The sequence below is a fragment of the Oncorhynchus masou genome, unplaced genomic scaffold (genome assembly GCF_036934945.1).
Source record: "Oncorhynchus masou masou isolate Uvic2021 unplaced genomic scaffold, UVic_Omas_1.1 unplaced_scaffold_506, whole genome shotgun sequence".
Taxonomy (NCBI): domain Eukaryota; kingdom Metazoa; phylum Chordata; class Actinopteri; order Salmoniformes; family Salmonidae; genus Oncorhynchus; species Oncorhynchus masou.
Window position 1 is genome coordinate 351,069 of NW_027011461.1, and position 16,486 is coordinate 367,554.

The following is a 16,486-nucleotide window of genomic DNA, read 5'->3' on the forward strand; positions in this document are numbered from 1 at the left end:
CCGTTGATGTCTGTCTTCTGGGCAATTATACCTGTCAGTCTGAGTCCTACAGCTCCTCAACAGATGTGTAGTCAAGACCTCCTATAGCTCAACAGATGTGTAGTCGAGACCTCCTTCCTCCTATACCTCCAACAGATGTGTAGTCTAGACCTCCTACCTCCTCAACAGTAGATGCTACTGCTGTTTTCATGCCACAGCAGCCCTGTGCGTGTTCCCGCTTCGTCGAGCACGCCCCCGCCCAGTAGCAGCGTGCACATCGTGTGCGCGCAGGACCCTTCCCTACACTACAAGACAGTACCAAACCCAGCCTGGAGCCTGACGCAAGGTAGCGCACCCAGAGAACAGAGAGAGAGAGAAGATGGACGGAGTGGGATCGTTCGGAGCGGGCCTGGCGGGTGCTGCCTTCGACCCGGTTTCCTTCATCAAGCAGCCGACCACCATCCTCAGGGTCCTGTCCTGGGTAAGAGACCGACAACGGGGTCTGTCGGGGCGTCCTCCCTCGGCCTGCCGCTCGGTGGCGAGTGATCGCTCCGTAGAGCGCCGCAGATAAGAGTCTGGAAACGGCAGTAGGCTTATAGATGGACGGGGTCCAGGGGAGAGGAGGCTGTCGAAGAACGGTCCATCCTGTTCAGATACACAGATATGTACCATGTTTTAGAACCTCCGGTCGTTTTATAAAACAGATTTGTAAAGAATGTCAACAAATGAATGTGGCCTTAAAATGTATTGAATTAGGTAGCTAGGCTTCAGATGATAACTAGAATGTTGCGTTGAGAGAAACGTATCTTTGTGATGTCTATCTGTAGGCCTTAAGCAGGTCTATAGTGTTATTATTATATTTCGTGTGTATATAGGCTGTGGGTTTGTGATATGGAACATTCCACCACTCCTCGGGAGGGGACCGTAGAGTGGCCTCGCATCCTCTCTCTCTCTATTGGCCAGTGTGGATCATTCTCCGCGTGTTAGGACCCCGGGTGGTTTGTCGTTATAGTGACCGGATAGTTCCACTAGAGTGATGATATATAGACATGTTAATACCCCGGGTGGTTTGTCGTTATAGTGACCGGATAGTTCTACTACAGAGTGATGATCTACAGTGTGTGCTAATACCCCGGGTGGATCTACAGCGATCTATCTGCCTTGGAAAAGGATGTGTCCCCTTTCTGATTTTCTCTATTTGTGAATATTTTTTAAACTGAACGTTATCAGGTGTTCAAACAAAACCTAATATGAGATAAAGGGGAACCTGCGTTTACAAATAACAAATAAATGTTATATGTATTTAATTTAATTAATACATTAAATAAGTCTGCACTTTTGGTTCACACAGGTGTACCCCTCTCCTCCCCTCTCCTCTTCAGGTATTCTCCCTGGTGGTGTTTGCCTCTATAGTGAATGAGGGCTATGTGAACCTGGGTAGTGAACGTCTCCACTGCGTGTTCAATAAGAACGCTGATGCGTGTAACTACGGAGTGTTCTGTGGTTTGGTGGGCTTGTTGCTGTGCTCCTTCTTCTTCCTGTTGGATGTGAAGTTTCAACAGATCAGCTCTATTAAGGACAGGAAGAAGGCTGTGATGCTGGAGGTGGGGGTTTCAGGTAGGCTAAAACACACAGACGGACACTTTATTTCAATGTGTATGCTGTGATTGGTTGGCTGTCCTCTGACTGTGTGCTGTGATTGGTGGTTTTCAGGTTTCTGGACGTTCCTGTGGTTTGTGAGTTTCTGTTTCCTGGCCAATCAGTGGTCTAGGACCGCCCCTGAGGACCTGCCACTCAACCAGGGGGCTGACGCAGCCAGGGCATCTATAGCCTTCTCATTCTTTTCCATCCTCACCTGGGTACACACACACACACACACACACACACACACACACACACACACACACACACACACACCCCCTATAGCTGCTCCAGGGGCACTGCACTGTGGCATTGTACTTCTCCTTCTCCTCCTACTCCTCTTCCTTCTCCTCATCCTCCTCTTCTTCCTTCTCCTCTTCCTTCTTCTCTTAATTCTTCTGCTCCTCCTCTCCTTCTCCTCCTACTCTTCCTTCTCCTCCTCTTCTTCCTTCTCCTCCTCCTCTTCATTATTCTTCTCTTCTCCTCTTCTTCCTTCTCCTCCTCATTCTTCTCCTTCTCATTCTTCTCCTTCTCCTCTTAATTCTTCTGCTCCTCCTCTTCATTCTTCTTCTCCTCCTCTTCATTCTTCTTCACCTCCTTCTCCTCCTCTTTCTTCTTCACCTCCTCCTCCTCATTCTTCTTCTCCTCCTCCTCCTCCTCTTCATTCTTCTTCTCCTCCTCCTCTTCATTCTTCTCCTCCTCATTCTTCTCCTCCTCCTCCTCCTCTTCATTCTTCTTCTCCTTCTCCTCCTCCTCTTCATTCTTCTCCTCCTCCTCCTCCTCTTCATTCTTCTTCTCCTCCTCCTCCTTTTCATTCTTCTTCTCCTCCTCCTCCTCCTCTTTATTCTTCTTCTCCTCCTCCTCCTCTTCATTCTTCTTCTTCTTCTCCTCCTCCTCCTCCTCCTCTTTATTCTTCTCCTCCTCCTCCTCCTCTTCATTCTTCTTCACCTCCTTCTCCTCCTCTTTCTTCTTCACCTCCTCCTCCTCATTCTTCTCCTCCTCTTCATTCTTCTTCTCCTCCTCCTCTTCATTCTTCTTCTCCTCCTCCTCTTCATTCTTCTTCACCTCCTTCTCCTCATTCTTCTTCTCCTCCTCCTCTTCATTCTTCTTCTCCTCCTCCTCCTTTTCATTCTTCTTCTCCTCCTCCTCCTCCTCCTCCTCTTTATTCTTCTTCTCCTCCTCCTCCTCTTCATTCTTCTTCTCCTCCTCTTTATTCTTCTCCTCCTCCTCCTCCTCTTCATTCTTCTTCACCTCCTTCTCCTCTTTCTTCTTCACCTCCTCCTCCTCATTCTTCTCCTCCTCTTCATTCTTCTTCTCCTCCTCCTCCTCCTCTTCATTCTTCTTCTCCTCCTCCTCTTCATTCTTCTTCACCTCCTTCTCCTCATTCTTCTTCTCCTCCTCCTCCTCCTCCTCCTCTTCATTCTTCTTCTCCTTCTCCTCCTCCTCTTCATTCTTCTTCTCCTCCTCTTTATTCTTCTCCTCCTCCTCCTCCTCTTCATTCTTCTTCACCTCCTTCTCCTCCTCTTTCTTCTTCACCTCCTCCTCCTCATTCTTCTCCTCCTCTTCATTCTTCTTCTCCTCCTCCTCCTCCTCTTCATTCTTCTTCTCCTCCTCCTCTTCATTCTTCTTCACCTCCTTCTCCTCATTCTTCTTCTCCTCCTCCTCCTCTTCATTCTTCTTCTCCTTCTCCTCCTCCTCTTCATTCTTCTTATCCTTCTCCTCCTCCTCTTCATTCTTCTTCTCCTCCTCCTTTTCATTCTTCTTCTCCTCCTCCTCCTCCTCTTTATTCTTCTTCTCCTCCTCCTCCTCTTCATTCTTCTTCTCCTCCTCCTCTTCATTCTTCTTCTCCTCCTCCTCCTCTTTATTCTTCTCCTCCTCCTCCTCCTCTTTATTCTTCTCCTCCTCCTCCTCCTCTTCATTCTTCTTCACCTCCTTCTCCTCCTCCTCCTCCTCTTCATTCTTCTTCACCTCCTTCTCCTCCTCATTCTTCTCCTCTTCATTCTTCTCCTCCTCCTCCTCCTCCTCTTCATTCTTCTTCTCCTCCTCCTCCTCTTCATTCTTCTTCTCCTCCTCCTCCTCTTCATTCTTCTTCTCCTCCTCCTCTTCATTCTTCTTCTCCTCCTCTTCATTCTTCTTCTCCTCCTCCTCCTCCTCATTCTTCTTCTCCTCCTCCTCCTCTTCATTCTTCTTCTCCTCCTCTTCATTCTTCTTCTCCTTCACTTCATTCTTCTTCTCCTCCTCCTCCTCTTCATTCTTCTTCTCCTCCTCCTTCTCTTCATTCTTCTTCTCCTCCTCCTCCTCTTCATTCTTCTCCTCCTCCTCCTCCTCTTCATTCTTCTTCTCCTCCTCCTCCTCTTCATTCTTCTTCTCCTCCTCCTCCTCCTCCTTCTCTTCATTCTTCTTCTCCTCCTCCTCCTCTTCATTCTTCTCCTCCTCTTCATTCTTCTCCTCCTCTTCATTCTTCTCCTCCTCCTCCTTCTCTTCATTCTTCTTCTCCTCCTCCTCCTCTTCATTCTTATTCTCCTCCTCCTCCTCTTCATTCTTCTCCTCCTCCTCCTCCTCTTCATTCTTCTTCTCCTCCTCCTCCTCATTCTTCTTCTCCTCCTCCTCCTCATTCTTCTTCTCCTCCTCCTCCTCATTCTTCTTCTCCTCCTCCTCCTCATTCTTCTTCTCCTCCTCCTCATTCTTCTTCTCCTCCTCCTCCTCATTCTTCTTCTCCTCCTCCTCCTCCTTCTCCTCCTCATTCTTCTCCTCTCCTTGTTCTTCTTCTCCCTCCAGGCTGGTCTGACGGTGCGTGCAGTCCAGAAATATCTCCTGGGAACAGACATGACCCTCTTCACCACCGACCATCTGGACGGAGTCGTGCCGGTAACACCATACCCCCCCACCACCACCGGGTGCACCATCGAGCCCAGCGACAACTACCAGAGCCCCCCGTTCACAGAGGGGCTGGAAGCCCCTGCCCCCACATACCAGGTCCCCATATACTAGTCCCTCCCTGTCCCCCTAGTCCCTCCCTGTCCTCATATACTAGTCCCTCCCTAGTCCCCACCTCCCTGTCCCCACATACCAGGTCCTATCCACTAGAGAACAAAGTGCTGAAAGCGCTGAAGGGGACCTAGTTACATGTACAGTCCCTCCATGGTAATGTTTTTAAGAGGATGTTCTGTTCTTGGGTTCGGTGTTACCTGCATGTTCTGTAAGACTGACTAAGTGCCAAACTGTCTTGTGTGTCTGACAGTGACTGTAGATAGTAACTTTCACCACTATGATGTTAACGTGACCAAGTGCAATATCTCCCTCCACCCAGTAGCCACTCTGCCGACCAGTCATACACTATTCCCTATGTAGTGCATCAATGATGGCCAGCTGAGCCTTTACCACCAGTGCACTTTGTAAGGTAATAGTGGTTTCAGATGCCCCTAAACTAATGTGTGCAAACATCACAGAAGATTCTGGCTTGTTTATGTTTACATTCTAGAAGTGGTTTGTTTACATTTAGAAGCTATTTATTTACCTTTTAGAAGCGGTTTGTTTACATTCTAGAAGCTGTTTGTTTACGTTCTAGAATCTTTTTATGTTTCTTTTCTAGAAGCTGTTTGTTTACATTCTAGAAGCCGTTTGTTTACGTTCTAGAATCTTTTTATGTTTCTTTTCTAGAAGCTGTTGGTTTCATTCTAGAAGCTGTTTGTTTACTGTTCTAGAAGCTGTTTTTATGTTCTAGAATATTTTTATGTTTCTTTTCTAGAAGCTGTTTGTCATTCTGGAAGCTGCCAAACTGCCCTGCTAGTTGTCTTCCTTCACAGAGCATCAGCCAGTCAGCTACCCAGAGATAAACTAGACATACCATGATGGCTCTTTATTACTGTATATACCCTGGGTCTGGGTCTCTCTAAATCTGCTCAGTGGAATACAACCGTGCCCATTGTTATCATGGTGACAACACACCCACACACACACTCACTAGTGGACCTCACTGCCCAGTGTGTGTGTGTCTGGTGTGTGTGTGTGTGTGTGTGGTATTTGTTGTTTCAGGTCTGAAGAAAAAGAAAGACAAGTAAAGCGTTCTTCTGTTGGTGGTGTTCCGGAACAGAGGTGTTCCGGAACTGTCTGTCTCACCATCTTGTACAGTGTCTCTAGGTGAAGCCTAGACATTACATGTCACTGTCTGTATTGACAGTCATATTACATATTATATTACAATTCAAGAGGTTTTGTGTTTGTTGATATAACAGTCAACAGATGAAATAATGCTGAATATAACTGACCTCCAGAAAGTCTAGTCTGTGGTGCCATCTGCTCCTTGTAACACTAGCGCGTGTAACAGCGCCCTCTAGCTGCCGAGGGACTAGAGCTTTTAAAGGCCCAATGCTGCAGCTCTTTTTTTATCTGAATATCAAATCGTTTCTGACGAATTAGTACATTTCTGTGATTCTTTTAGACAATTTAATTTGAAAATAAATAAATAAAATAGCTTCTTAGCAAAGAGTAATATCTCAAGCATGAATTTTGCTAGGACTGTCGGAGTGGTGAGGGGGAAACTAGCTGTTATTGGCAGAGAGATTTCGAGCTCTTATTGGTCTATTAACTAATTAACCGCCTGGTTACGTCACCAGGCAGGCCAAAACTCCATCCCACCAAAACAGACTGAAATTTCAGACGGTCGTTTCAAACAGCATTATGAATTTCACAGTATTATTCCAGCATCATAGCGTGGAAATATATCAAACACAGGAAAGTTTTTGACTGCCTTGGCCCTTTAAAATAAGTTTAAAAGTGATGAATGTAATATTGTGTGGGCAAAATGTTCTGTTGAATTCTGTGTAATTGTGAATTTTGATTTAAAGAGCCGTTTGTTTTGATTTTAAAATTCATTTGATCTGAATTGATATGGAAAAACGTTGATTTACCCCTAAAAAAACCTTAAAGGTTGAATAAATTGACTTACACATAGGACCTACAGTATAACGAAGGGAGTTCTATGTTCAGATAAAGAGGATGTTTCAAGTATGTAGATCAGGGACGGGCAACCCAAGGATGGCCAATATACAGTACCAGTCAAAAGGTTGGACACACCTACTCATTCCAGGGTTTTTATTTATTTGCATTACTATTTTCTACATTGTAGAATAATAGTGAAGACATCAAAACGATTAAATAATCCCTATTAATGTAGAATGTCCTTTGGGTCTAATAGACCTATTAAGGATTAATCGTATAACTTTTAAAATGTATTCCCTTTTAAATGTGTTATAAACACAACCAGTCGTGTTTTCAGCTGTCAAATAATCACTTCCCTAAAGGTGCTCCTGTTGGCATGTTTGTCCACTGTGCGCCGGTCGTTTGATGAATGGAAAGAGATCTGTTACAAAATAAACGAGAAGTGAAATGACATTCAGTGATTGTCAATGGTAAACATTAGGCTTGTAGTCTGAATTGATGCGTCCGCTGCTGTAAGAGCGCGTCGCAGTCTGTCTCTCTGCCTTGGTAGAAATGTTGTCGAACGCAATTTGGAGGGAATACTGCCCGTTTTAACGTCAATCCGCTCATTGTCATGCAGTAATGTTAATCCTTAAGAGTTTAGTGCGTCAATCTCAGTGAGATAATACAAAAATCCCCATCTAAACGTGTCAGTTTAAAGATAGAGATGGTTATTTTTGCCTGGGCTCAATGCACCGCAACCTCCTGCCGGGATTCCGCATCAACGGTGGAAGGTGGTCGAGCTAAAGCAGTGTTTGACAGAACATGAGACATCCCGAAAATCAGAGAACCGTTTGGGCTTCTCCGTTTAGCTCTACGAACCCCACAAGTGTCATAGGACTCCTCTGAAGGTAACCAGGTACCGGTACAAAAACAATCAATATCAATATATCAATATCAATCAACAATCAATGGAAGTATGGAGGTAGTTTTTGTTAAATATGTCCAAAAAACTACAATATTGCCTGATCTTATATCTCCTAGATATACAGAACCAATCAAACGTTTGGACACACCTACTCATTCAATTATGTTTTATTTTTTAAAACTGTTTTCTACATTGTAGAATAATAGTGAAGATGTCAACTATGAAACAACACATGGAATCATGTCGTAACCAAGAAAGTGTTAAACAAATCAAAATATATTTTAAATTTGAGATTCTTCAAAGTAGCCACCCTTTGCCTTGATGACAGCTTTGCACACTCTTGGCATTCTCTCAACCAGCTTCACCTGGAATGCTTTTCCAACATTCTTGAAGGAGTTCCCACATATGCTGAGCACTTGTTGGCTGCTTTTCCATCACTCTGCGATCCAACTCATCCCAAACCATCTCAATTGGGATGAGGTCAGGGGATTGTGGAGGCCAGGTCATCTGATGCAGCACTTCATCACTCTCCTTCATCAAATTGCCCTTACACAGCCTGGAGGTGTGTCGGGTCACTGTCCTGTTGAGAAATCAATGATAGTTCCACTAAGCCCAAACCAGATGGGACGGTGTATCGCTGCAGAATGCTGTGGTAGCCATGCTGGTTAAGTGTGCCTTAAATAAATCACAGACAGTGTCACCAGCATTTCAGTTGAATACATTCAGTGGGACAACCGACTAGGTATCCCCCTTTCCCAAAGCACCCCTACACCATCACACCACCTCCTCCTCCATGCTTTGCGGTGGGAACCACACATGCAGAGATCATCCTTTCACCTACACTGCGTCTCACAAAGACACAGTTGGAACCAAAAATCTCAAATTTGGACTCACCAGATCAAAAGGACAGATTTCCACCGGTCTAATGTCTATTGCTTATGTTTCTTGGCCCAAGCAAGTCTCTTCTTATTGGTGTCATTTAGTAGTGGTTTCTTTGCAGCAATTCAACCATGAAGGCTTGATTCACGCAGTCTCCTCTGAACAGTTGATGTTGAGATGTGTCCGTTACTTGAATTCTGTGAAGCATTTATTTGGGCTGCAATCTGAAGTGAGGTTACCTGTAATCTCTTTGCTTCTTGCCATAATATGGACTTGGTCTTTTACCAAATAGGGCTGTCTTCTGTATACCACCCCTACCTTGTCACAACACAACTGATTGGCTCAAACACATTAAGAAGGAAAGGAACTTCACAAATGAACTTTTAACAAGGCACACCTGTTAATTTAAAAGCATTCCATGTGACTACCTCATGAAGCTGGTTGAGAGAATGCCAAGAGTGTGCAAAGCAGCCATCAAGGCAAATATATTTTGATTTATTTAACACTTTTTTGGTTACTGCATGATTCCATATGTGTTATTTCATAGTTTTGATGTATTCACTATTATTCTACAACGTAGAAAATAGTAAAAATAAAGAAAAACCCTGGAATGAGTAGGTGTTTCCAAACTTTTGACTGGTACTGTAGGACAGACACTTCAAAAACCTTGTTTCTTGTTTTGCCATTGATGAATGTGTTATTCAATGTGTTTCTATAGGTCATTAGTAGTAATAATAAATATTAAAGGCCAAATTCAATATTTGAAATGGCTCCTTACGGAACACAGTTACTTACTCTACACATCACAGCAGCGTGTCTGTTCTATATCCTATAATTCTATGTTGTGTTGATGTTCTCAGTACTCTAGTCTGAGTGATAGAGGGGTCAGGAGACAGGGAGGAGGGGTCAGGAGACAGGGAGGAGGGGTCAGGAGACAGGGAGGAGGGGTCAGGAGACAGGGAGGAGGGGTCAGGAGACAGGGAGGAGGGGTCAGGAGATAGGGAGGAGGGGTCTGGTCTGTAGAATAAGGAATCATTTCAGAACAACTCATTTCTGTCCTGTTGATCCTCCTAAACACACTCTGCCTGTGTGTGTGTGTCCACTCCAGTGCTGTTGGTAGTAAAGTATCTCAGTGTGTATTATAGAAGTGGTCGTAAAGCCGTCTGTAGTGCTTCAGTATTATAATAACTCTGTTGGAAATGGACCAATCACATGTGATCTGACCCTGGTTGTTGTTTTTAAAGGTGCAGCACCTCAACGTGCCCATTACGTACAGAGGTCCTTCCATTGTTCTCCTCTCTGAATGCTGTCAGATCACCTCACTGAAATAAAGCAGAACATTTTTCATGACTGGTCTCTGTTGTGTTACTTCTATAAAGGTCCCCCCTTCTGTTGTGTTACGTCCATTAAGGTCCCCCCTTCTGGTGTGTTACGTCTATAAAGGTCCCCCCCTCTGGTGTGTTACGTCTACAAAGGTCCCCCCTTCTGTTGTGTTACATCTAAAAAGGTCCCCCTTCTGTTGTGTTACGTCTATAAAGGTCCCCCTTCTGTTGTGTTACATCTAAAAAGGTCCCCCTTCTGGTGTGTTACGTCCATTAAGGTCCCCCCTTCTGTTGTGTTATGTCTATACAGGTCCCCCCTTCTGTTGTGTTACATCTAAAAAGGTCCCCCTTCTGTTGTGTTACGTCCATTAAAAAAAATGTACGTAAATATTCAGACCCTTTGTTTGAGACTCAAAATTGAGGTCAGGTGCTTCCTGTTTCCACTGATCATCCTTGAGATGTTTCTACAACTTGATTGGAGTCCACCTGTGATAAATTCAATTGATTTGACATGATTTGGAAAGGCACACACCTGTCTATATAAGGTCCCACAGAGTATGTCAGAGAAAAAACCAAGCCATGAGGTTGAATGAATTGTCCGTAGAGCTCCGAGACAGGATAGTCTTGAGGCACAGATCTGGGGAAGGAACCAAAACATTTCTGCCGTATTGATGGTCCCCAAGAACACAGTGGCCTCCATCATTCTGAAATGGAAGAAGTTTGGAACCACCAAGACTCTTCCTAGAGCTGGCCGCCCGGCCAACTGAGCAATCGGGGGAGAAGGACCTTGGTCAGGGAGGTGACCAAGAACCCAATGGTCACTCTGAAAGAACTCCAGAGTTCGTCTGTGGAGATGGGAGGACCTTCCAGAAGGATAACCATCCCTGCACAGAAGCCACTCCACTAGGGTAGGGGACAGCAGTATGGTGGAGACTAGGACCTCCTCTAACACTAGGGTAGGGGACAGACTAGGACCTCCTCTAACACTAGGGTAGGGGACAGCAGTATGGTGGAGACTAGGACCTCCTCTAACACTAGGGTAGGGGACAGACTAGGACCTCCTCTAACACTAGGGTAGGGGACAGACTAGGACCTCCTCTAACACTAGGGTAGGGGACAGACTAGGACCTCCTCTAACACTAGGGTAGGAGACAGACTAGGACCTCCTCTAACACTAGGGTAGGAGACAGACTAGGACCTCCTCTAACACTAGGGTAGGAGACAGACTAGGACCTCCTCTAACACTAGGGTAGGGGACAGACTAGGACCTCCTCTAACACTAGGGTAGGGGACAGACTAGGACCTCCTCTAACACTAGGGTAGGGGACAGACTAGGACCTCCTCTAACACTAGGGTAGGGGACAGACTAGGACCTCCTCTAACACTAGGGTAGGGGACAGACTAGGACCTCCTCTAACACTAGGGTAGGGGACAGACTAGGACCTCCTCTAACACTAGGGTAGGAGACAGACTAGGACCTCCTCTAACACTAGGGTAGGAGACAGACTAGGACCTCCTCTAACACTAGGGTAGGGGACAGCAGTATGGTGGAGACAGACTAGGACCTCCTCTAACACTAGGGTAGGAGACAGACTAGGACCTCCTCTAACACTAGGGTAGGGGACAGACTAGGACCTCCTCTAACACTAGGGTAGGGGACAGACGAGGACCTCCTCTAACACTAGGGTAGGGGACAGCAGTATGGTGGAGACAGACTAGGACCTCCTCTAACACTAGGGTAGGAGACAGACTAGGACCTCCTCTAACACTAGGGTAGGAGACAGACTAGGACCTCCTCTAACACTAGGGTAGGGGACAGACTAGGACCTCCTCTAACACTAGGGTAGGGGACAGACTAGGACCTCCTCTAACACTAGGGTAGGGGACAGCAGTATGGAGGACAAATAGACCAAAAATGGACCAAAGCTGTTTAATCAAAATTGGGGCAAACAGAAATATTCTGGTTTTATATGTTGTGGGTTTACAGACTGGTTGTGGGTTTACAGACTGGTTGAGAGAGAGACAGAAGAGAAACAAGAGAACCGGCAGAGTGCCCCTCCCCACTACTATATACCATCCCAAACAGTCCGACTCCATCCAGACTACCGTCCCAAACAGTCCCTCCAGACTACCGTCCCAAACAGTCCCTCCAGACTACCGTCCCAAACAGTCCGACTCCCTCCAGACTACCGTCCCAAACAGTCCCTCCAGACTACCGTCCCAAACAGTCCCTCCAGACTACCGTCCCAAACAGTCCCTCCAGACTACCGTCCCAAACAGTCCCTCCAGACTACCGTCCCAAACAGTCCCTCCAGACTACCGTCCCAAACAGTCCCTCCAGACTACCGTCCCAAACAGTCCCTCCAGACTACCGTCCCAAACAGTCAGACTCCCTCCAGACTTCAACTATCTGATTACCTTCCACAGCCCTGAGAGAACCTCTACCTTTTAACAAGGTTACTTTACCACGCTGAGGGAGTAGCAGAGGGTCCGACTGTCTCCGAGGGAGTAGCAGAGGGTCCGACTGTCTCCGAGGGAGTAGCAGAGGGTCCGACTGTCTCCGAGGGAGTAGCAGAGGGTCCGACTGTCTCCCCGAGGGAGTAGCAGAGGGTCCGACTGTCTCCCGAGGGAGTAGCAGAGGGTCCGACTGTCTCCCCGAGGGAGTAGCAGAGGGTCCGACTGTCTCCCCGAGGGAGTAGCAGAGGGTCCGACTGTCTCCCCGAGGGAGTAGCAGAGGGTCCGACTGTCTCCCCGAGGGAGTAGCAGAGGGTCCGACTGTCTCCCCGAGGGAGTAGCAGAGGGTCCGACTGTCTCCCCGAGGGAGTAGCAGAGGGTCCGACTGTCTCCCGAGGGAGTAGCAGAGGGTCCGACTGTCTCCCCGAGGAGTAGCAGAGGGTACGACTGTCTCCCGAGGGAGTAGCAGAGGGTCCGACTGTCTCCCCGAGGAGTAGCAGAGGGTACGACTGTCTCCCCGAGGGAGTAGCAGAGGGTCCGACTGTCTCCCCGAGGGAGTAGCAGAGGGTCCGACTGTCTCCCCGAGGAGTAGCAGAGGGTCCGACTGTCTCCGAGGGAGTAGCAGAGGGTCCGACTGTCTCCGAGGAGTAGCAGAGGGTCCGACTGTCTCCCCGAGGGAGTAGCAGAGGGTCCGACTGTCTCCGAGGGAGTAGCAGAGGGTCCGACTGTCTCCCCGAGGAGTAGCAGAGGGTCCGACTGTCTCCGAGGGAGTAGCAGAGGGTCCGACTGTCTCCGAGGAGTAGCAGAGGGTCCGACTGTCTCCCCGAGGGAGTAGCAGAGGGTCCGACTGTCTCCCCGAGGGCAGCAGAGGGTCCGACTGTCTCCCCGAGGGAGTAGCAGAGGGTCCGACTGTCTCCCCGAGGGAGTAGCAGAGGGTCCGACTGTCTCCCCGAGGAGTAGCAGAGGGTCCGACTGTCTCCCCGAGGAGTAGCAGAGGGTCCGACTGTCTCCCCGAGGAGTAGCAGAGGGTCCGACTGTCTCCCCGAGGGAGTAGCAGAGGGTCCGACTGTCTCCCCGAGGGAGTAGCAGAGGGTCCGACTGTCTCCCCGAGGAGTAGCAGAGGGTCCGACTGTCTCCCCGAGGGAGTAGCAGAGGGTCCGACTGTCTCCCCGAGGGAGTAGCAGAGGGTCCGACTGTCTCCCCGAGGAGTAGCAGAGGGTCCGACTGTCTCCCCGAGGGAGTAGCAGAGGGTCCGACTGTCTCCCCGAGGGAGTAGCAGAGGGTCCGACTGTCTCCCCGAGGAGTAGCAGAGGGTCCGACTGTCTCCCCGAGGGAGTAGCAGAGGGTCCGACTGTCTCCCCGAGGGAGTAGCAGAGGGTCCGACTGTCTCCCCGAGGGAGTAGCAGAGGGTCCGACTGTCTCCCCGAGGAGTAGCAGAGGGTCCGACTGTCTCCCCGAGGGAGTAGCAGAGGGTCCGACTGTCTCCCCGAGGGAGTAGCAGAGGGTCCGACTGTCTCCCCGAGGGAGTAGCAGAGGGTCCGACTGTCTCCCCGAGGAGTAGCAGAGGGTCCGACTGTCTCCGAGGGAGTAGCAGAGGGTCCGACTGTCTCCCCGAGGGAGTAGCAGAGGGTCCGACTGTCTCCCCGAGGGAGTAGCAGAGGGTCCGACTGTCTCCCCGAGGGAGTAGCAGAGGGTCCGACTGTCTCCCCGAGGGAGTAGCAGAGGGTCCGACTGTCTCCGAGGGAGTAGCAGAGGGTCCGACTGTCTCCCCGAGGGAGTAGCAGAGGGTTCGACTTAATAAACTCTCCTCAGTCATCAAACCTGATCAAAGAACCAACGCGTCACTCCTTCTACACTTTATCAACATCATGGAAATGTGATCAGAAGAGAGGGTGGAGAAAAATCAAATATATAGAACCATTCTTCTTATTAATACACAACATGTGGTACTTGTAGGGCCCTCCAGGTTCGGGTCGCCAGGCTGGGTCCAGGTCCAGCCGGAATCACACCGGGAATCAGGTCAACATCTGGCAACCAGAATTCAGTTCAACCTCCTGCTGGCCCCAGCCTCGCCATCAAATACACTACCCAACGTCCTCTCTGGCCATGGTCACCATGGAAACAGGCTCCTCCTGAATGGCAACAGGCAGGGCTGTGATTGGGCAGTGCGCATGTCTGTCCCAGGCCAGGGCTAGCTGATGATGCGGCTGATGTCCTGCAGGGAGGGGAAGTCCTCGTTGTCCCCCAGGTGCAAGGTCTTATGGGAGTTGAAGTCTTTAGGGTCCAGCACTTGGCAGCAGGTGGGGCATACCTGGCAGTCCAGCGCGGCTGCATTAGAGATGGCGCTGGAGGGGGTCTGCCAGGCACTCTTCCTGTTCTTCCTGGTCCCGCCCCCTCCCCGTCTTTCCATGGCCCGGTCGTCTGCGTGGGCCGTCAGCAGCTCCTGCTGTTTCCTCGTGTCAGGAAGTAGCACCAGCAGCTCATTGAAGACGCCGCCAAAGTTGTCCCCTAACAGAGTCCTACAGCTCTGGTGGTACAGCACAGCTGACATCAGACCCTGTTAGAGAGAGAGAGATGTTACCGACGTCACTGTCCCCATGGCAACATGCTGCTGCTGTGTCACGTACACGTGTAAATGCAGAACACATTTAAATACTTTTATAAACAGTTTCATACCAATACAAATAGACTAGCCTGCTGGTCTTACTGGGTCTATAGGAACATTAGCCTGCTGGTCTTACTGAGTCTATAGGAACATTAGCCTGCTGGTCTTACTGAGTCTATAGGAACATTAGCCTGCTGGTCTTACTGAGTCTATAGGAACATTAGCCTGCTGGTCTTACTGAGTCTATAGGAACATTAGCCTGCTGGTCTTACTGAGTCTATAGGAACATTAGCCTGCTGGTCTTAGGGTTAAGGGGGGTTAAGGTGAGGAGTCAGGGTTAGGGGCGTTAAGGTCAGGAGTCAGGGTTAGGGGGTTAAGGTCAGGAGTCAGGGTTAGGGGGGTTAAGGTTAGGAGTCAGGGTTAGGGGTTAAGTTTAGGAGTCAGGGTTAGGGGTTAAGTTTAGGAGTCAGGGTTAAGTTTAGGAGTTAAGTTTAGGAGTCAGGGTTAGGAGTCAGGGTTAGGGGGTTAAGTTTAGGAGTCAGGGTTAGGGGGTTAAGTTTAGGAGTCAGGGTTAGGGGGTTAAGTTTAGGAGTCAGGGTTAAGTTTAGGAGTTAAGTTTAGGAGTCAGGGTTAGGAGTCAGGGTTAGGAGTCAGGGTTAGGAGTCAGGGTTAGGGGTTTAAGGTCAGGAGTCAGGGTTAGGGGGGTTAAGGTTAGGAGTCAGGGTTAGGGGGTTAAGGTAAAGAGTCAGGGTTAGGGGGGGTTAAGGTAAAGAGTCAGGGTTAGGAGTCAGGGTTAGGAGTCAGGGTTAAGGTTAGGAGTCAGGGTTAGGGGGGGTTAAGGTAAAGAGTCAGGGTTAGGAGTCAGGGTTAGGAGTCAGGGTTAGGAGTCAGGGTTAAGGTTAGGAGTCAGGGTTAGGGGGGTTAAGGTCAGGAGTCAGGGTTAGGGGGGTTAAGGTTAGGAGTCAGGGTTAGGGGGGTTAAGGTTAGGGTTAGGGTTAGGAGTCAAGGTTAGGGGGTTAAGGTTAGGAGTCAGGGTTAGGAGTCAGGGTTAGGAGTCAGGGTTAGGGGTTAAGGTTAGGAGTCAGGGTCAGGAGTCAGGATTAGGGGGTTAAGGTCAGGATTAGGGGGTTAAGGTCAGGAGTAGGGGGGTTAAGGTCAGGAGTAGGGGGGTTAAGGTCAGGAGTAGGGGGTTAAGGTCAGGAGTAGGGGGTTAAGGTCAGGAGTAGGGGGGTTAAGGTCAGGAGTAGGGGGGTTAAGGTCAGGAGTCAGAATTAGGGGGGTTAAGGTCAGGATTAGGGGGTTAAGGTCAGGAGTAGGGGGGTTAAGGTCAGGAGTAGGGGGGTTAAGGTCAGGAGTAGGGGGGTTAAGGTCAGGAGTAGGGGGGTTAAGGTCAGGAGTAGGGGGGTTAAGGTCAGGAGTAGGGGGGTTAAGGTCAGGAGTCAGAATTAGGGGGTTAAGGTCAGGATTAGGGGGTTAAGGTCAGGAGTCAGGATTAGGGGGTTAAGGTCAGGAGTCAGGATTAGGGGGCTAAGGTCAGGAGTCAGGATTAGGGGGTTAAGGTCAGGAGTCAGGATTAGGGGGTTAAGGTCAGGAGTCAGGATTAGGGGGGTTAAGGTCAGGAGTCAGGATTAGGGGGTTAAGGTCAGGAGTCAGGATTAGGGGGTTAAGGTCAGGAGTCAGGATTAGGGGGTTAAGGTTAGGAGTCAGGGTTAGGGGGTCAGGAGTCAGGGCTAAGGGGGGTCAGGAGTCAGGGTTAGG

General features: G+C 48.8%; 2 protein-coding genes and 1 long non-coding RNA gene across 3 annotated transcripts in view; 1 reads left to right on the forward strand and 2 right to left on the reverse strand.

Moving 5' to 3' along the window:
• Nucleotides 1-251: 251 nt before the first annotated feature.
• On the forward strand, nucleotides 252-9,697 carry LOC135535732 (synaptogyrin-3-like). Its single transcript, XM_064962163.1, has 4 exons — nucleotides 252-460; nucleotides 1,362-1,596; nucleotides 1,693-1,838; nucleotides 4,399-9,697. Exons 1-4 carry the CDS (start codon nucleotides 359-361, stop codon nucleotides 4,609-4,611), a joined length of 696 nt encoding a protein of 231 aa, XP_064818235.1. The 5' UTR covers nucleotides 252-358; the 3' UTR covers nucleotides 4,612-9,697.
• Nucleotides 9,698-9,726: 29 nt separating this feature from the next.
• LOC135535733 (uncharacterized) lies at nucleotides 9,727-12,511 on the reverse strand. Its single transcript, XR_010454877.1, has 3 exons — nucleotides 10,903-12,511; nucleotides 10,693-10,797; nucleotides 9,727-10,644 (listed from the first exon to the last, which is right to left on the reverse strand). It is a non-coding gene; the product is annotated as an uncharacterized LOC135535733 (long non-coding RNA).
• Nucleotides 12,512-13,556: 1,045 nt separating this feature from the next.
• Nucleotides 13,557-16,486, reverse strand: part of LOC135535731 (E3 ubiquitin-protein ligase ZNF598-like) — a 59,237-nt gene continuing 56,307 nt past the window's right edge. The window contains exon 12 of the mRNA XM_064962162.1: nucleotides 13,557-14,680. Coding sequence (XP_064818234.1) covers nucleotides 14,315-14,680 — 366 coding nt within the window. The 3' untranslated portion in view covers nucleotides 13,557-14,314. The remainder of the gene's footprint in view (nucleotides 14,681-16,486) is intronic.